General features: G+C 34.8%; 1 protein-coding gene across 2 annotated transcripts in view; it reads left to right on the top strand.

The window, feature by feature from the left end:
• The window catches only part of LOC138691841 (zinc finger protein 723-like), a 39338-nt gene extending 21933 nt beyond the window's left edge, over nucleotides 1-17405 (top strand). The window contains exon 5 of one of the 2 annotated variants that reach the window (XM_069814349.1): nucleotides 15204-17405. In XM_069814349.1, the coding sequence (XP_069670450.1) occupies nucleotides 15204-16041 (838 nt within the window). In that variant the 3' untranslated portion in view covers nucleotides 16042-17405. Of the gene's footprint in view, nucleotides 1-5608; nucleotides 7413-15203 lie in introns of those variants that run through there. The other variant, XM_069814348.1, reaches the window with a different exon arrangement.
• Nucleotides 17406-21777: the final 4372 nt, after the last annotated feature.

The following is a 21777-nucleotide window of genomic DNA, read 5'->3' as shown; positions in this document are numbered from 1 at the left end:
TAAATTCAAATGTCTATTCACTCTTATGGCTTATACATTAATAATTATATAAAACAAACACACACGGGTAATATCCACTGATATCAGCATATTGATACACATTATTCACAGAGGTTTTCTCCATCTTTATCAAAGAAGTTTGTTGGTAATAGTGCAATGTACTCAAGATATCAATGTATTAAGGTTTTTACTTTGTGTGCCATTACTATCTATCAAGATCCCCAGTATATTTACAGTTATGCAAGCTCACGATGATTTTTAACATTTGACAAGGTCATGTTTTAATACATTTTATGCTCGACCATGCCGAAATGTAGTAATTATAGACCTGGTAGCAGCCCTTTAATGTACCTCATTAAAGTACACCTATTCATTAAAGTTCAGGTGTTCCACCAATCAGAAAATACCATTGCAGCAATATGAAAGCGCAGGTATCGATTATTCTATTCTATTCATTCTATTCCTTCTATTCTATTCATTGAAGCGTCACGGAGGCTGGAAATCCAATACTGTCGCAGAAGTTTATGTTAAAGAATCGATCCAAAATAAAATTGAAATCTCAAATACAATATTAAACTCAGTCGAAAAAAAAACACACTAATGAACATCAATTCACCGTCATCTTCCAGCCTTTCACAAAGCACATTCCCGCAAATTCATTTCACCAATTGCACAATAAATCACCTATATTTGAAATGAAGTCAGTTCTGTTACTATAATAATTAGCGTTAATTGTAAATAATATTTAAAAAAAAATAATTCAATTTGTCATATCGTTCTTCAATGTCTAATTCCATTTCAAGTTTATATCAAGATTAATGTATATTTTACTCTCTAGATTATATCAAGGTCAATGTCGACATTTGTTTCTCGGAAAAAATCAATACTTTCGCGTCTGCGCACATCTCACAATTTACGAGATATTGCACAAGGTCAGTTCTGCTCCTCATTAAGATAAGAATAACATGAATAGTTGTGAATAATTTCAAGTTAGAAGTATGGTTGAGCATAAAAAGTCGTATGAAACTTGACTATAATGGTAATTAAGACGCTCGTATGAAAATTATGAAACGAGCGCAAGCGAGTTTCATAAACATACTCGCGTCTTAATTACTACCATTATAGGCTTGTTGCATGATGTACTATTATGATTAGTATTTGTCACTATGTTACATTTCTTATATCATCTTTTTAATATGATCAATGTTATTTCCAATATGAGGTTAAGTTTGTAATTGATTTTGATAGATATTCGCTCTTATCTTGTACATGAATATGCCCCATGAGGGTTAAAACGTTAGTACTAGAACTTAATAAGATGTAAATCATAAATTGTTTGTTTTATATAATTTTTAGTGTCTAAACCATAACCTTTGAATAAACATTTGAATTTATATATATATATATATATATATATATATATATATATATATCATTAATAAGGGGCTTAGGTGACCGTTATGCAATATGAATTGTAAATTAAAATGTAATTTTAGTTAAAACTTGGAAAAAAAAATATGTACGAAGGAACTAAAGGTACGGTCACACGTCGCTACTTTTGCTGCGCAACGTTTGTACTGCAGCTGCAAAAGTTGCGTGTCGTGTTCACACGTAAGCCAAAAGTAGCGCACTGCACGCTACTTTTCGTGCTGCGCAACCCGAGTGCAGCAAAAGTAGCAACTGGAGGTTGCGAGTCTGTTCACACACAAGGCGCTACCAGCGAATAGGGATTATAAAGAATGGACACTGAGCGAATTTTCCTGTGTTTTGTTTTTCTGTGCGCCAGCGGATAGTTCCACTTTCAAGCGCTAGAGGTAGTGTAATCGAGCATACGCTAACATAATAATTTAGAATAGAATTGAGACACAGGATCCAAACATCGCCTACCTCATTGCATAATCCAGTAACGCTTTGCTTCAAATAAATTCAAGTTAACAGCTTTTCCTTATTTCTCAGTGACAAACTAGTTGTAATAATAATATTTTATATTTCAGATATCATAAATTATATTATAAAATAATATAATACATTATAAAATTAAGCATCAAATTCGTTTAATATTTTTATAATATAATATAATATAGGTAATAGGTATATGGTTTTACTTCTCGTGAGAGTTTTGTTTTTCCATTTTCAGCGCTATCAAATCATTACATATTTTAATTGTTGTTGGGGTCAACGTCTGAACTCTCATTATAAAGGAACTCGAGAGACTAGACATTACAGTTAATGAAGGATTTATTATTTTACGGATCCAATTTATTTTATTTGAGTACATAATGTACCTAGATGTATTAATTATATGTGTTATATTTCCGCTGTGTCGACTGCTAGCTGGTGTGATGTCAGCGCCAACTCTAGGGAGAAAGCAGAATCTGACGCTCTAGCTGGCTTGAAGGCCATTGAAATCGGTCCGGCTACATAAAAGGTACCGACGCGAAGTGTCCATTCTTTATAATCCCTATTCGCTGGTGCTACTTTTGCAGCCGCAATCATGCTGCAGGTTTCCAACTCCGTGTTGACTTCTCAATATACATTTTGTGGTTATGTTCGCATTATTAAGAAACTCATACGAAAGTTTACTTATCTATTATTTTATTTTCTGTCCTAACTAGTATTCAGAAATTGGCATTATTTTTACTATGAAGCTTTTAAAAACGCCTATATACTTAAATGATAACCAGGGAACGGATTTATATGGACTAAAAATATATGAAATATGTAAATATATATGTAGTTATTTTTACCAAAATATGGAATTAAATATGGATTTTTACCAAAATATGGAATTAAATATGGACTTAAAATTATAAAAAAATGACTATGTACGTTAAATATTGGTACATTTTAATCAAACTAAACAAAAAATATAATGGACGTACCTTATCTTCCAATGTAGTTTCAACAAAACACAATTTTTATTGTCTGTTACCATAACAATAGGTTACAAACATTTCTTTCAAGTGCTGAAAAGTGAATCTTCTTCTATTGTCTCTGAGGATAGATTTATACTGACTAAAAGAGCGTTCGACGTCACAAGAAGTAACTGGTACATAATTCAATTTCACAATGTCTGCTGGGGATAAGTCCAAGTTAATCTTCACTGTTGATTCACCACTCATCACAGCAACAACCTTTTGTAGTTCTTCATATCCAGGGTTTTTTGAAAGTACAGTGTCCACCTTAGCTCTTACTGCATCTGTAACTTTACCTCTACCACGATTCAGTTGTTCCACAGTACTATTTATAATTTCAAAACTTTCAGATAGTGAAAGGTGCCTATTTTGGAGACTTTTGAGCGTTTTTATGATGCATGAAAATGTATGCTGAATGTGAGCTAAGTCATTCTTCACACTTATGTCACAGGTAACTGTTTTCGCAGTATCAATTGAGACTGCATCTTCAGAGTCCAATGCAAGGAGAACATTGTTAATAGAGTCTATATGTTCGGCATAATATTCAACTGCTTCTAGCCATGTACCCCATCTAGTTAAAATTGGCTTTGGTGGCAATGGAATTTCAGGGTACATTTCTTTCAACACGTTAACTCTACTGGGAGCTTTGAGAAATACTTTTTTCACTGATGAAATCAACAAATCTACTTTAGGGAAATTGTCTCTGACCACTTCTGCCACACGATGAAATGCATGCGCCACACAAGTAAAATGAGTCAATTTAGGATATACAACAGATAATGCTTGTCCAGCTTTGACCATATAAGGGGCAGCATCGCTAATAAAGAATAACACATTATCGTACATAATACCCTTTGGCCACAGGATACCCATAGCTTCGTTGAACAGTTTAACTATAGTTTTGTTATTGCACTTTTCTAGAACATCACAATGTAAAAGAATTCGTTCAGAATATTGTTCACTTAACAAACCGATAACTACATTACCAACAAGTCTACCTTCTTTGTCGGGAGTCTCATCAATGGAAACCCAAATTGAACTATCTTTAATTTCATCTCTTATCTTCTGTATTGTCTCATCGTAGATGGATGGAGCATACGTCTTCCTAAGTGTTGACTCATCCGGGATTGTATGTTGAGTATATTTTTCAAGGAATTCCCTGAAGACCTTATTCTTTAGTTTGTAGAGAGGAATATCAGCAGAGATGAGAGAACGGCACAGGTCGATGTTAAACTCAGATCTTACATTCGATGTTGTTGGTTGTGTTAAAAACAATTGTCTCTGCTTGGAATTTAGTTGTTTGTTGGCCTGATGTTTACTAGTTGTAATGTGTTGTTGCACCAGGAACTTTTGTGTAGATGATACTGCACACTGACACAAATTACAAAATAATATTTTATTGTCAGTTGATAAACCATCTTCTTTAAATTCTGAAATGTAACTTGTTAGTTTTGATTTTAAATTGACTGAATGACGTACTTTTGGCATATTTACCGTCTTTATAGTATGATTTACAAAACTGAACCTATGTGTACTCTGACTGGCATTTAACTGTTGAGCTGCACAACTGAAGTCTGTTAAAAATTTTAAATTAAATTAATACAGTTTTGTAACTTACTTTCCCATTGTTGATAGGACTGCTAATTTTCAAATAACTCTGATGTTAAAGGGATTACTGAACATGTGTTTAAATCTCTATTGTTGAAATGTATTTTTAAAAGTTAATGGAATTTTGTTTTGTTTTATTGTTAAACCTAATATAATATGGACTGTTTTATATGAAATATGGAAAATATATGGAAATTAACGAAAATATGTACTAAACTCTAAAATATGGAAAAATATGGAAAATAAAAGTAGGATTTTTCAACCCTACACATTGTGAAACATAAAGATAATGCAAAATATAAATTATATTAGCTTTATAAGTAAATATGTATTTACATATAAATCCTTTCCCTGATGATAACCAACAGCATATTCCCGTAATCAATGTTGGCAACCCTCCTGTTTGAAACTACACTACAGAAAATTAAAAAAGTGAATTATATCGTCAGAAAATATGCTCAGACTGTGTTGTGCATTTAATAAATGTTATAAATAATTTATTTTCATCACATCTAAATTAAAATACTTCCAAACAATAAAAGTATCATTGGCACATTTGGGTGGTAACACTGGTCGCAACCGCAGCAAAAGTTTCAACAAAACCGATATCAAAAATGCTGCGGCTGCAACCCTGAGAACCCTGTTCACACGTCGCTACTTTTAAGCTGCGCGCAGCATGGAAAAGTAGCGGGCAGCAGGTTCGTCAGCCGCTACTTTTCGGGTTGCACCGTTGTTCACACATCGCAGTACAAGAGTTGCGCAGTTTTTTGTACTGCAGCTTTGCAAAAGTAGCGACATGTGACCGTACCTTAAGGAATCAAGAACACATTTTTAGTTTAGTTCATCCAATTAAAAAATGACATTTCTGATTAGTTCATTCTCTTTTTGCAATATTCTTTTACCCTTACTACTAAAGAAAAAAATATTTTATAACAACTTCAAATTAATGTGACTCTGAGAATATTGACACTTTTTGCTGAAAATTTCTTTGGAACTAAGCTCCTTAAGTGGCTGTAACTTTTCGTGAATGGTCCTGTATTTGGATATCAATGGATATTGTTTAAAATAATAAATTTTCATTTCAGCATTGCCGATGATGTTGAGAAGAGTGATTCATCAGAACGCGACAGGGTTGCTTGTGATGAAGAAAAATTGACACAGAGTAGCAGCTGTAGCCTTGTTGGTTCAGTTAATGATTCTATCGAGTGCAATATATGTAGCAGGCTTTTTCAAACTCCGGAATCTCTGAAACGTCATGTTCGAATTCATAGAGTCCAAAACACATTCAAATGCGATGTCTGTGGGAAGTGTTTATTTCATTTGAGTTCTTTGAAATCACATGCACGCCTACATACAAGCGAAAAGCCGTTTCTTTGTGAAGTTTGTGGAAAGTCTTTCAGACAAGTGTCTATTCTAAAGAATCATGAACGCTTACATACGGGCGAACGGCCATTCACATGCGATGTATGCGGATTGTGTTTCTCCCAATCAGGAGGTCTAAAAGGTCACTCTCGAATTCATACAGGGGAGAGGCCATTCCTATGTCATTTTTGTGGAGATCGTTTTTCTCATATGTGTAATCTGAAACATCACCTTAGAATACACACAGGGGAGAGGCCATTCAAATGCGATCTGTGCGGAAAGTTTTTCTCACACTCGACACACTTAAAGGAACACTCACTCATACACAGCGACAAAAATTCTTTCAAATGTAATGTGTGCGGTTTGCATTTCTCGAAATGGAAACTAAAAATTCACTCCCGCCAACACACAGGCGAGAGACCATTTATATGCGATGTTTGTGGAAAGACTTTTTCGGACATTGTAAGCCTTACAAGACATAAACGCCTACACACAGGAGAGAAACCATTTATATGCGATGTATGCGGAAAGAGTTATCCTAACTCTGGAAGTCTGAGAACTCATAAATTTCTACACACAGGTGAAAAACCTTTCAAATGTGATGTCTGTGGAAAATGTTTCCCTCTTAAGGGTAGGCTGGACCAACATATACGCGTACACGCACGACAGAGGTAATTTATATGCCATTTTGAATCTTGCGTACAGCACTTTTAACACTTGAATATAATTAATTGATGAATTAGTGGACTTACTCGTGTTAAATATGTAATACTAACCATACATACAATAACATAAATACGGACATGGAAATCCTACACACACAACCCAAGAACCAAAAACTCAACACACTAGAACAATACGAAATATACAGACACACTAAAACACACCCCGATCAAATCCTCAACACACAGATCAATTTCAGTACACACACACTATTCGACTCCACACTTCAACACCTTCCAACAATAAAACACACCCCTCTAACAGTCAGAGAAGTTCGAGATGACGCCGCGATCTAGTAGGCTCTGATGATGGTGCGTGAAGCACTGAAACAGCTATAAGCCGGACAAATATTACATATTTAACACGAGTAAGTCCACTAGTTCATCAATTAATTTATATGCGTTATCTGAGTAAAATGTGGCGTAATGCGAGAGTTGATACAGTGAAATTCCTCGTAACCGGCAATACCAAAACAACCGCACTTTCGGCTAAGCCAAAAAAGTTTAAATGTGCCACATTGCCAGACACTGGGCTGTCAGTTTTGCAACGTTAGGAAGTCCGTACGAACTTTCATTTTCAGTTACTTTTTGAACCTAAAATTAGTTTATTATTTGTGTTGTATGGTATGTTTTAACAAAAAAAAAAAATCCACACAGTTTTTATGTTTATTTAGATATGTTCGGTCCGTCAGTGTTACCACATTAGGAACATGGCACGAACTTTAAATTTTAGTGAATTTTCTAACCTCAAATTAGTGTCTAATTTGTATTGTGCGATATGTCTTAATAAAGAAAATTCACATAGTTTTTATGTTCATTAAGTTACGAGCAAGTGATAGAGAAATAAGCTTCACATTGCTGCAGTTTCAACATTTGGCACCATGAAATGCGAACTTTTTTTGTATACACCGGTTTTAATTCAATTATCCGGCAAAATCTCGTATCCGGAACTAGCCTGGTCTGTTTGATGCCAGTTAAGAGGGATTCTAGTGTCTACAGATACACGCCTTCATTTCTGAATGCAGAGTTTATGGAAAGTCAATCTTGACCTCGGGATAATCCTGCATTCACACGTTTCCTAATATTTCTAATTTTAAATTGTGACAGAGTTGCCAAGTATAAATTTGGGCCAAGATTTGTTGCCACATGATCGAACAAAATAACGAATTTTACACCATATACATGTATACGAGATGGAAAGGGACCAGTGCACCAAAATGTAAGGGGTGATTCTACATGTTAAGTATAACCAAACTTTTATTACATTTGTATTTTTCAGTGTTATGGGCTGGGAGTAGTACCAGGGTTACTTCAACTGTAGGAGTGTTATAGAAATAAATATATGGAAAGAGGTAATAAAATAGGAAATTTAGGAGTGAAGCGAAAAGAAAGTGATAAAAAAAAGTGTTGTAAATAAGAGTAAACAGAAAAGTCAGAAAGTAATGTAGGAGAAAATAGCGGGAAAACAATACTTAAGAGTAGGTAGGATTCGAGGGTAGAGAAGAAAATAAATAAATAACGCAAATTATTAAGGAAGGAATATGTAATATCTAATAGGTGAGCGAGAAATGGAAGGGAGACAGCCTAGGTAAGAGGGAAAGAATAGAAGAGGATAGAGGGGGAAGGACATACAGCAATTCAGTCATAACAGAACGTTGGAAAAATCAAGAAGTTCTCGGCAAAGAATACATCAATAGAAAAGAGTTATATGTATTAAAGGGATGGTGGATCGAAAAACAGAAATGTGAAGGTCCACCATAACTGTGAATTGTAAAGTTGATTGACAAATAAATATCAAATATTACATTTGTGTTTCCATGAAGCATTGTTAAGCAGGAAAAAAAAAATAGTCTTTGATTAATGTTTACAGCGGTCTATTGCGATAACGCTCCTAGAGAAGGGGCTGATTGTTATACAAGCAGATACGTACAAATTATATGAATTTTTTTTTTTTTTTTTTTGGAGAATTACACCGTATAGCCATGAATTTCAATTGAATAACTGCGAAAACCGTTAAAATAAATCTTTCAACGTAACGCAGTGTCGCCTGCGTTTGAGTACAGCAGAAGGGGAGGGGAAGGTAAAGCGATGGTCACAGTCTAGTATATACAGTCGCGAAGCTCAGTACGTAGTAAATATGCATCCATAGATATTTGCTAATCACTAGGATCGCTACTATCGCCTCATCACAGACAATGCGAAATAGTATCCGCACAGTATATTGTTCCTAGCACCCTCATAAACTCAAGCTTCGTGACTATATATATAGACAGTGGGATGGTTGGCCGCGTTCTCGGTCTCATCAAGTTTAGAAAATATATATTTTATTTACTTTATTCTCATTCTAAACTCATATCTAGTTAGTAGAATTGACGTGTGCCAAATTGAGTTATATTTTTGAGAAATTAATTCATCAGTCCTAGTATCTGAAGCCGTGTTATATGAAATTTATATCGACTATTTCGTTTATACGACATCATTCCATTTTCGACCAATGAAGTGTAATGAAATTTTGAATTCCAACCAATCACAGCCAGACTTTGCGATAATTTCTGCAGCTAGATTTATCGCTACAATTTGTCGCATGGTCGTTCTTTTGTTTAGTCGTTGTCGCCAACTGTTTCCCCGTAAATTTATGATCATGAATATATTAAGATGCAACTACATGGTTAAAATTTTCTTTCAACTTTAAAGCAATGAATGCAAGATTGATATTTAATACTAGCCGTACCCGTGCGCTCCGCTGCACCTGTTAGAAATAAATATAAAGTAATTACATAATTAAAATAGGACATTTGATCCAGGGAACATTCGTGTTTGATAGAAGGATAAATCGTTTAATATGTTACTTAATTTAAATTGCATCCAAATAATTAAAATGCGATCATTTTGGTCCAGAGACATTCATTTGGTGCAAATGACAATTCCTTTAACATGTTTCTTAATTTTTATTACATGCAACCATAGTTTAATGAAGATTGACATCATTTAGATTTAATGTGTATATTTTATTTTACTTGTTATAGGTTTCTATTGAATTATGGTAATAACTTAATTTTAACCCTTGTTTTCTACGTATTCAGTAAATGGCGCTTGGCCCACTATGGTTCTGAACCCTTCAAATAACTTAATTTATATTATATAATATTATATTATATTACCGGTAAATTATATTATATTATATTATATTAATTATATTATATTATATTATATTATATTATATTATATTATATTATATTATATCAGAAGTTACTGTAATAACATTATAGCATTATGTCAATCTAGAGAAACTACACTTTCCAATGGTGAAATAATAATTAATTATACAAATCGGTTAATTTAGCTTCCGATATTACTTCATACAAACACAAACATTCTCTGTAGGCTATCTTTCATAGCTTTCGATTGTTGCTGTCCAAGGCCCCTTATAGACGAAGTCATTTGTTTTTTACTTCATTACACGGCCTTAGATGGCAGTTATTTTAATTTTAAAACTCATTTATCTCATTAAATATCAGTCCTATCAAAAATTTTCAAGGAATAAAACTTATCGTAAATTATTTTTAAAGAAACTTTTGTTATGTAACATTTTTTAAAAAATCAATAATAAGAGAGATATTTCGATTTATTTAATTCAGGCCCCCTTATAACTCCCCTTTTAAATGATGTATTTTGAATGCCATTTACCTTAAATCTAAGTTACAACGAAGTTAATTTATATTTCAATTTTCATCGAAATCCGTTCAGCCATTATCGCGTGAAAAGGTAACAAACATACAGACAGACATACAAACAAAAATTTCAAAAAAGCGATTTTCGGTTTCAGGGTAGTTAATTATATATGTTAGGATCAATTATTTTTGGAAAATCGAAAATTACCAGAAAAATTTCGGCTACTGAATTATTATTAGTATAGATGAATTAATATATTTACGCAGTGAAGACCACGTTCAAAACGGCGCACCAATGTAGACACAAAATCTTTATGCATCTTAATTGAACGTACCTTTTAAACTTAATTGTTTCAATATTCTTCCCAGATTGCACGCATACGCGATTGGAATATTGAACGGTGTAGATGCAGCTTTAGTTCCGTTACACACTACAGCGAGAATGCGTTTGTCGAGCTATAAAAAATGCTTTCGTGTAGCACTCATTATAAGTAACGGTCGAAACAAGGCACAGCTGACATTGGTCCTGCTTACAGGTAACATAACATATATAATTGTAGCCTATAACATTTGTATTGAAATTAAACAATTAATAGACGTTCAAATTTATGTAACATAATCGCATATCAAACTCACAGACCTTGCATAGTAATAATGTATTTCATCAAACTGCCTTTCGTATGGCGTAATAAAATTCGTGTTTTCATTAGGCCTATCTATACAGAGATGGCTTCACTGTGTAGCAACATATCTCGCTGTGTGTACATAAGCATTGGTATATAGCTGTCCCCACTCTAACTGTTAAATTAAATTATGATTTCAGCAGATAATAAAAATGTATTTGTTATAATAATAAGAGAAAAGTGCAGTACATGTAATTAACATTGTTAAACCTGTATTTCGCTTTTCGCAATTGGCATTACTGAATAATAACATCGAATTTCTTTATTGCATTAATCGATATTCATCTACGAGTATTTCAACTTCACAATGTTTGAATAGGTTAAGTATTCGTTAATATACAATTATTAACATTTTGTGATCGAATTTCAGGGATATATTATTTAAATTTTTATTTTATTCACGAAATAGTTACTTACTTATTTACTTACTTACTTACTTACTTACTTACTTACTTACTTACTTACTTACTTACTTACTTACTTACTGGCTTTTAAGGAACCCGGAGGTTCATTGCCGCCCTCACATAACCCCGCCATTGGTCCCTATCCTGAGCAAGATTAATCCAGTCTCTACCATCATATCCTACCTCCCTCAAATCCATTTTAATATTATCTTCCCATCTACGTCTCGGCCTCCCCAAACGTCTTTTTCCCTCCGGCCTCCCAACTAACACTCTATATGCATTTCTGGATTCGCCCATACGTGCTACATGTCCTGCCCATCTCGAACGTCTGGATTTTTTGTTCCTAATTATGTCAGGTGAAGTATACAATGTGTGCAGCTCTGCGTTGTGTAACTTTCTCCATTCTCCTGTAACTTCATCCCTCTTAGCCCCAAATATTTTCCTAAGAACCTTATTCTCAAACACCCTTAATCTCTGTTCCTCTCTCAAAGTGAGAGTCCAAGTTTCACAACCATAAAGAACAACCGGTAATATAACTGTTTTATAAATTCTAACTTTCAGACTTTTTGACAGAAGACTAGATGACAAAAGCTTCTCAACCGAATAATAACACGCATTTCCCATATTTATTCTGAGTTTAATTTCCTCCTGAGTGTCATTTATATTTGTTACTGTTGCTCCAAGATATTTGAATTTTTCCACCTCTTCGAAAGATAAATCTCCAATTTTTATAGTTCCATTTCGTACAATATTCTGGTCACGAGACATAATCATATACTTAGTCTTTTCGGGATTTACTTCCAACCCTATCGCTCTACTTGCTCCAACAAGAATTTCCGCGTTTTCCCTAATTGTTTGTGGATTTTCTCCTAACATATTCACGTCATCCGCATAGACAAGAAGCTGATGTAACCCGTTCAATTCCAAACCATCTTTGTTATCCTGAACTTTCCTAATGGCATATTCTAGAGCGAAGTTAAAAAGTAAAGTTGATAGTGCATCTCCCTGCTTTAGCCCGCAGTGAATTGGAAAAGAATCAGATAGAAAATGGCCTATACGAACTCTGCTGTAAGTTTCACTAAGACACAGTCCTAATAAATATCACTCGAGGTCTGAGATTTCCCAGATAAATCCACTCGCTTCGCTCGTGGATTTATCGGCGGATCTCAGACCTCTCGTGACATTACTACAGAAAATACATGACCTTGAATAAAACTTTAGGATAGCTTCACGTCAATAAAATCAATGAGACGATTTTGTCTTATGAGACAGGGAAATTTAAATGATGAAATCCTCTCATGCCAATTGTGAATGCAATAGACATACGAGAGGATGGCATGGCCATCTCCTACGTGGCGAGCCTCAGCCGGAGTGTGATATATGCCATGTTCCACTGACCGTGGAACATTTTTTATTACGGTGTAGAAAATACGACCGTGTCTGTCGGCAGTATGGAATTCGGCCAACTCTACGTGACGCCCTTAGAAATGATTTTAATTGTACAAGTGCAGTTCTGAGATTTTTATCGAATACAGGACTTGACAGGGTGATGTAGTTTTTTAATGACCCGTTTTAGTTATCCTCCGGACTCTTTACATCCGGAGGTTACATTTTTTAGTGTACGATTTTAACAAATTTGACATACGGACCTTTTTCATCCGGACATTTTATAAATGCGCTAGATAATTTATCTCTGGTGTCATTTGTTTTGTTGTTTCTTTGTAAATACTACTTAGAGTCTGAGAACTTCTCACTTTTATGGTTTTTATGCTTCACCTTGTTGAAACTGCATTTGTTTGCCTCGTTTTAACCGTGACAACGCTTTTTAGTTCTTTTAAGCATTCTGGTTATTGTATTGTGTTCGTGTTTAGTTAATGATTTTAGTTAAGGGCGCAAATAGCGATAGTAGCTGACGCGCCCTTTTTAAACCCCACTAACTAACTAACTGTCTGCGAGTTTTTTTTACTTGCAGCTGAATGTAAAAATTTCATTTCGATCGGTATTCTTTTAGTTTCTTTGTTAAGGTCCAACATTCGGATCCATATAGCAGCATTGGGACTGCCATTGCTTTATAAAATTTTAGTAATGTCTCCTTCCTCGTTTTATGAAGAAGGGTTCTTTTTAAAGTACCACATAAAAAACCTAAAGAGAACCAATACTTCAGTATGCTTGTCAGACTTAACCTCAAATAGTTTCTTCACGCTGGCTACTAACGTTATACTCCCAAACACAATGCAACCAAACTAAACCTTGCATAATTCGAAATTTACTCGGGCTTCCAGCCAGGTCATAAGTTGGTAATCCACCGACGTTTCGAGGATGTTCATCTTCCTCATCTTCAGGGTTAAATGATATCTGAGGGTACCCTCGTCGGTGGATCACCAACTTATGACCTGGCTGGAAGCCCGAGAAAATTTCGAATATCACGTCGCCAGGAAAGCTTCAGTAGCTATTTTAAACCTTCCATGACCATCTGCGACGTAACTCCATACAGAATGAACTGAGTAATGAAGTAATATTAGTGTGGGTATTTTATGTGTTGTCTAGAATATTTACGAAACAGAATTGAGTAAAACAAAAATTATTTTTACGAGTCTAATAAAATTAGGTAATATTATTAGTGTGTTTATAAATCAGGCCCCATAGTAAATCTTACCAGGAAACTCTCTGCCATTGTGCCACATAAGGTCTAATACTATACAAAGGACACAAAAGACAGATCCAAAACCTACATCAATATATAAACAAAATACACCCAAAGCTACACTACACATTAGAAATTGAAAACAACAAATCCATAAATTTTCTAGACATCACAATAACAAAAGTAGACAACAAACACACATTCAAAGTATAGAGAAAACCCACAACAACAACAACACACATACACAACACATTCAACCACCCCACACAACACAAACAAGCTGCACTCCGAACAATGATACATAGACTACTCAACATACCAATGAACCAACATGATTACAACGAAGAACTAAACACAATCAAATACATAGCACAAGAAAACGGATACAACCCCAACATAATACGTAAGACAAAACATAATCACAAAAAAACATAAGAATACAACACAAACACAAGAACAGAAAAAATACATCACACTAACATACGAAAACAAAAACACACAAAATTGCAACCTCATTCAAGACATTAAATTACAACATCGCATACAGAACAAATAACACTCTATAAAAACATCTCAAGACACAAACAAACAGATACAACCACACAGGCGTATACAAACTCAAATGTAACACCAACAACTTCTACATAAGACAGACAGGCAGATAGTTTCAAACACGTTACACAGAACACATCACAGCCATAACAAAATTACAAAACACCTTCACATATGCAGAACACATCACAAATGCTAACCACACCCACAGAGACATCAACACAGACATGGAAATACTGCACATCCAACCAAAAAGCCAGAAACTAAACACACTAGAACAATATGAAATTTACAGACACACAAAAACACACCCCAACGAAATTATCAACACACAACTCAACTTCAAAACACACACACTCTTTGACTCTACACTATACCACAGGAACACACCCTCACAGAAACAGAACAAGTGGCGCCAAGACCAAGAACGACCAGTTCTGGAGATGACCCATAAATAGGTCGAAACATGTTAACGAGGTACGTTGAAATTTAACACAGGAAAGTCTTACCATACATATTCCGAAGTGATACAGTGTTAAAAGGTGTGTAATCAAGATGGATATATCTACATTCATATGTATTCGTATATATTTAGATTACAACACACTGCCAAGTGTTTATTATAATTCATTTTCATTTCAGCATTTGGGATAATGTTGAGGCGACTGAGTCATCAAAATTGAATGAAATCGCACGTGATGAAGACAAAACAACACAGAGTGACAGCTACAGACCTGACGGTTCAATTATTCGTGACATAAGCCACGATTCCATCAGGTGTAATACATGTAACAAGGTTTGTGTAACGCAGCAATCTCTGAAACGTCATTTTCGAATTCATACATTGAAAAAGTCATTGAAATGTGATGTTTGTGGTAAGCGTTTCTCGCAATCGAGAGATTTAAATCGACATGCACTCGTACATACCGGCGAAAAGGCATTCAAATGTGATTTCTGTGGACAATGTTTCTCGCGAACGGAAAATTTAAAACGACATGGACTCATACATACAGGCGAAAAACCATTCAAGTGTGATGTTTGTGGAAAGTGTTTCTCGCGATCGGGACACTTAAAAAAGCACTCACGGACACACACAAAAGAGATTAAAAAACACTCAACCACAGAAACAAAAGAGATACCACAAAAAAGCAATGACTGGGAAGAGTTTTTCTCGGGATTGAAGAAACTTACAAAGCCCTCCCGCAAACGTTCAAAGGACAACTCATACAAATGCCAAGTTTGTGGAAAGTGTTTCTCGCGTTCGGAACATTTAAAACGACATGGTCTCTCACACACAATGGAGAAGTCATACAAGTGCGATGTGTGTGGGAAGTGTTTCTCGTTACCGGAACATTTAAAACGACATGGCCTCATACACACAGGGGAGAGGCCATTCAAATGCGATGTCTGTGGGAAGTGTTTCACACGATCGGGACACTTAAAAAGACATCTAAACGTACACGGGCAAGAGATAATTTAAGTACGATGTATGGGGAACGTGTTTTTGGGACGCGGGAAGCCTTGAAAGACGAATAGGGCTACATGCAAGAGATTGACATTTAAAATTCGATGTTTATGGGATGAATTTCATTCAGATGAGTTATTTAAAGAGTCCTGCACTCCTACACGTGCTGCATTGGAGTTAAATCACTCGCTTGAACTCGGTCGAGTGTCGCACCCTCGAGTGAGATACGATCGGTCGTTATTCGCTCGTAATAAATAGAAGCACAGTACAAGGTCATGTCACCGACATGTCTTATCTTGTATGGAAGGCGATAGATAAGATACACATATGTTTTGCTCACACAGTAAAAATAAGGATTTATTTTCTGCGTTTATGAGAAACGTTTAATGGAACAGTCAATGGAACGTACCAAAACAGGAACATGAAGTTATAAATAAAATAGTATGAAAAACTTCGATATACAGTTATTATTGCTAATTAATAATTATTCAATATTTGATTTACTGTAACACATATATAATATGATAGGTCCATACATAGTGTTCCGCCTATATACTGCGACAATGTAGAAATGTTTTACAAAATATTATTGATATAGCAGTAGATTAATAACAATATTAGTACAGAGATAACGTCACAGAAAATATAATAAAACAAATAATCATGCTGCACAACTGTTACAGACGCAAAGATTGATACACTAATTATTATTATTATTATTATTATTATTATTATTATTATTATTATTATTATTATTATTACGAAATGGAACTATGAAAATTGGAGATTTATCTTTCGAAGAGGTGGAAAAATTCAAATATCTTGGAGCAACAGTAACAAATATAAATGACACTCGGCAGGAAATTAAACGCAGAATAAATATGGGAAATGCGTGTTATTATTCGGTTGAGAAGCTTTTGTCATCTAGTCTTCTGTCAAAAAATCTGAAAGGTAGAATTTATAAAACAGTTATATTACCGATTGTTCTGTATGGTTGTGAAACTTGGACTTTCGCTTTGAGAGAGGAACAGAGAGGTGTTTGAGAATAAGGTTCTTAGGAAAATATTTGGGGCTAAGAGGGATGAAGTTACAGGAGAATGGAGAAAGTTACACAACGCAGAGCTGCACGCATTGTATTCTTCACCTGACATAATTAGGAACATAAAATCCAGACGTTTGAGATGGGCAGGACATGTAGCACGTATGGGCGAATCCAGAAATGCATATAGGGTGTTAGTTGGGAGGCCGGAGGGAAAAAGACCTTTGGGGAGGCCGAGACGTAGGTGGGAAGATAATATTAAAATGAATTTGAGGGAGGTGGGATATGAGGGTAGAGACTGGATTAATCTTGCTCAGGATAGGGACCAATGGCGAGCTTATGTGAGGGCAGCAATGAACCTCCGGGTTCCTTAAAAGCAAGTAAGTATTATTATTATTATTATTATTATTATTATTATTATTATTATTATTATTACTAGAAAACTTGATACGGTTCTTGCATTATCGTGATTGTGTTCTCCGTTTATAATAATTATATGTACATCCAATAACTTCTATCAGATGTGGCACAAACAAAATCACTCCTGTGTGTGGGGGGGGGGGGGAAACTATTTACCTACAACATTTATATTACATTTTAAAGCAAGTTTTGTAGTTGTACTATGGAGAGGTTACTTAAACACTGCAAAGTTTTGAAATGATAAACATCTATGATGTTACTACACAGTTCATCACTGTAATAAGAACGAATGCCTAACGCTCGGCTTATACCGTTCGAGGATTTATCGCTCGTGACAATTTTACCCATCATGCATGTGCGCTACCTATCGGATTATGCTATGAACTACTTGGCGCTCGAGCGAAAACGTCCGATGCAGACCTCTGTCCTACACACAGCCCAAATCCCATTAGTGATTCATGTCTTTGGATAGTCTTCCACACATTCGTGAAATCTGAAATCCCATTAGGGGGAGGCAGAGGTGAAATTTTCGAACAAAACTGAAGAAAAATTGAAAATTTGGTTTTCTCCATTTTTATTATCTCTATTTTGATATTCCGATGTTAGTTTTTGATTTTGTGCCCTTAAAAGTATGAATTTAAAACCAAGATAACTGTATTACTATATTATTCCCATAATGAACTATTATCATTATTTATATACCTTCTCTGAACATATAAATAAAAAGAAATATTGAAAATTTCTTACAATATGATGCATGGAGCATTTTATATCAAGCGATATAAAGTTCTTTAAAATCATTAATATTTACAAAACTATTATACTTAGAAAGTTGAAACTTGGTATGTCCATTACTAATAACATACTTAGTATCCATGATCAATTTCAAACAAATCGGATAAATTTTGTGGATTTTGAAATATTCACCTCTGCCTCCCCTTAATGCTTAGACACAAACGAATGACCATTTAATTGTGACATGTCCTGAATTTATTTCTCACAATCGGAACTACTAAAATAGGTGGGTGGGTAGGTAGGTAGGTGGGTAGCCATTTGCATTGTCAGTGTATATTAGTCTAACAGTGATACAATGACTTTACAATCATCTTAATCTTTGGTAATATGTTCCTTGCTTATTAAATAGGATACTATAGGTTAACAGGGAAAACTCCGTTGTAGGAGATTACTAAACCTTACCGCTGCGCTGGAGGTGGAGCATGAGTTTCCCTCCATTAATCTGAACCATTGTCGCTACTGATTGGCAGGTCATCTGATGCATCACTGCTATCACTTAAACATTCTCCTAACGAAATTATTCTGTCAGTTTCACTATCTATTACATTAGCACTAGAAAAATATTGTTCTTTATTATTTTTAACGTGCTCAACTCATTTCTTTCACTTGTCTTTTCCATATTCAGCAAAAAGGCGGCGACAGAATCGTTCCTCTGGACCCAATTTCTGTTAAAAAAAATCCAATTGAAAAGACTGGAGACAACTGACTAAACAATTTTAGTCTGTCCCTTTAAGTAAATAAACCAATCAAAACAATAAATTCTTATTTTTAAAGCATGATTCGGTTTTAAAGATAAATAATGTTTATGTACGCGCTAGTTGATGGACCACCAGCAGTCAGACATAAACTTAACAAGTGATTATAGCGAAGTACAGAAGTACGTATGGGCTATTCCATATGAAATCGATCAGTAAAAAACCTCGCATTTTTATAATACTCTAACTTTTTCCCTACTTATACAAGGTGCTGAGGAGAGTGCAGTTTAAAATATATACTATCGAAAGTCAAACGGTTTTCGTACTGTTGAGCGACAAATTTAGCGCATTTTATAAAAACAAGCCTCTTTCAGCGCTCAGAACTCTGGAACCATTTACTGCAGAACATTGACGAGAGCTCATTTTGAAGGTGACATTTGGTAGGTTATGATAAGTAATACTTATTCTTGTTGTATACAGAGAGACAGATAATCTGATTTTACTTACTTCTAGGCATTTTGCCCATTTGTAAAAATGTAAAAAAATATTGAGAAAAGACCTTGCATTATTAAGAGGGATTCGGCATTGTTTGCTTATTGGCTCGGCAATAAGTTTCGAGGGTATTATATAAATTATTTTTCACACGCCTAGACTTGAACGGCACAGTACCGCACACACTGGCCGAGAGCTGAAGATAAGAGACCGTTTGGCGTCATTTTACTCCTGTGTTTATGAAAACTTGTGATAAAGCTAGCCCAGCTATGCGCTACTAGACGAAACATCACGTGTTTGTCTCCTGGCCTTGCTTGTCTCGGCTATCTCCCGCCTCACAGTCAGCTGGTTAGCTCACGCGCGTACTATTTAATTTCTTTATTTGATATTTTCAATACTTTATCAATGGTGTACCAGTAAAAAATACGTGTTTATTTGTACTTTCAATGCGGAATCTAACCATATATTTTAAAAATAATTTTTTCTGGGCAAAGGCGTCTTAGTGAACAAAAATCTAAATTTCTCCATTTCCATAAAAAGTAAGAAAAACTGTTTACATATCAATATAAACTTTAATTTCTCATCATCAAAATAAACCATGATTTTGATCATTGGGTGAAAGGGTTTCGGAGCCACAACAGTTTAAAGTTGCTAATTTTATGAAAATACGATAAATTAAATTATTTTTAATTTAAACACTATGAAGTTCTGATGCCTCAAACTTTGCACAAAGCATTGTATCACAGTTGTTAACGGACAGAAAAAGCTTCATTGTATTTAAAAATTGCAAGGTCAATTTTCTCTATATTTCGGTCGATTTGAGATGGAATAACCCGTATGATATTTCCATGCAGGAATTCTGCGTCATCATATGATGAAGGATTCAAATATACTTTTAAATCTACATCTTGTTCCCAACATATTTTATATTAAATTCCAGATACTTTGTCTTTTTCTTATATCAAGTGCGTCCAGTTTCTGAAAGCATAATAAGAGTACTATGTGATATGTCTTGTATACTTGTTTTTTCTTCTGTGATTTGTTTTTATTGTGCTAATTTTGCTGTATTTAAAGACAGATTCTTTAATTTTTTTTTTTTTTTTTTTTTTTAGATTTTTATGAGAGTTCCCAACACGTCATTTTAAAGTATGTATAACCTCACAAAATTATGTACACATAATATGTCTAACTTGCCTTTTTCGAAATATGCTGACGTGCAGGAATTTAATGATTCTGGTAAAAGCATTTTGTAATCCTGCATTTATGATAATTAATTTGAATGAAAGATTGTGCATTGATTCTTTTTGTCTTCAGGTTAAAAAAAAAATATAATTTATTTACTTGATTCTCATTCTAGACTCATACCTAATGGTTGGAAGAGATCACGTTTACTAAATTTAGTGATATTGTTGGGAAAATATGTCATCAGTGCCGAGGATCAGAACTGCTTAGGCAAAAAGCCATGTCATATGAACTTTATAGCCAAAATAAATTACCTTGAATAGAACTTTAGAATAATTTCACGTAAATTATTTCAAGACCTCAAGATCAATGGCACAAATAAGCAGCTCAAGGAATTATGACCCGGAATTTCTGAAGCAGGGGCGACTACTGCCTAGGATAAGTTATCTACTATACTAAAAGCCAGGTTATGAACCGACTAAACCGGAAGCAACGTTCTGTTGGTCTCTTTCTGAGCTCTGTTGCCACATAGTGGAGCGAGATTCAAAGCGTGTTCAGCGTTTGTCACCGATATGTTTAAAATAACTACTGTATATAGTTCTCGATAACACTATGTACAATATTAGTAATTAAAATTACTGTTTTTAAGAAAGCACGAGCTAATGACGCTGGTACGAAATGTGACTCGTAATGCACGTGGTACTGCAAATGAACTGGCTACACTGTCTCCGTGATTCCGTTGCCAGATTTTCGTTAGCAGACGACATTTTCACGCGAGGTCCAATGAAAAGCTCCGTTCTCGTTCTCCCCTCCATCCCCCACACTCAACGTGTCATCACTGCATAGGCTACCCCACTAACCTGCACTTTCCTCTCGCCCTGCCAACTACTTCCAGTTTCGTCGGTTCATAACCTGGCTTTTAGTATAGTGTGTCTCATCCTGTTACCTATTATAAAGACATTAAATAATAATAAAAAAGTCTAATATTTCTAAAACAATTTATAATCGATTAACTACTACACAGGTGTTCAGTGGCATTTTGGAACTTGTACGAGTTACAACCAACGTCTTTGGTTACGACTGGTATCTAATGGAACAGTGGCATTTTGGAAGAGACACGTACGAGAT

Source organism: Periplaneta americana, chromosome 16 (assembly GCF_040183065.1).
Source record: "Periplaneta americana isolate PAMFEO1 chromosome 16, P.americana_PAMFEO1_priV1, whole genome shotgun sequence".
NCBI classification, from domain to species: domain Eukaryota; kingdom Metazoa; phylum Arthropoda; class Insecta; order Blattodea; family Blattidae; genus Periplaneta; species Periplaneta americana.
This window is presented reverse-complemented; position numbering and strand designations above follow the sequence as displayed.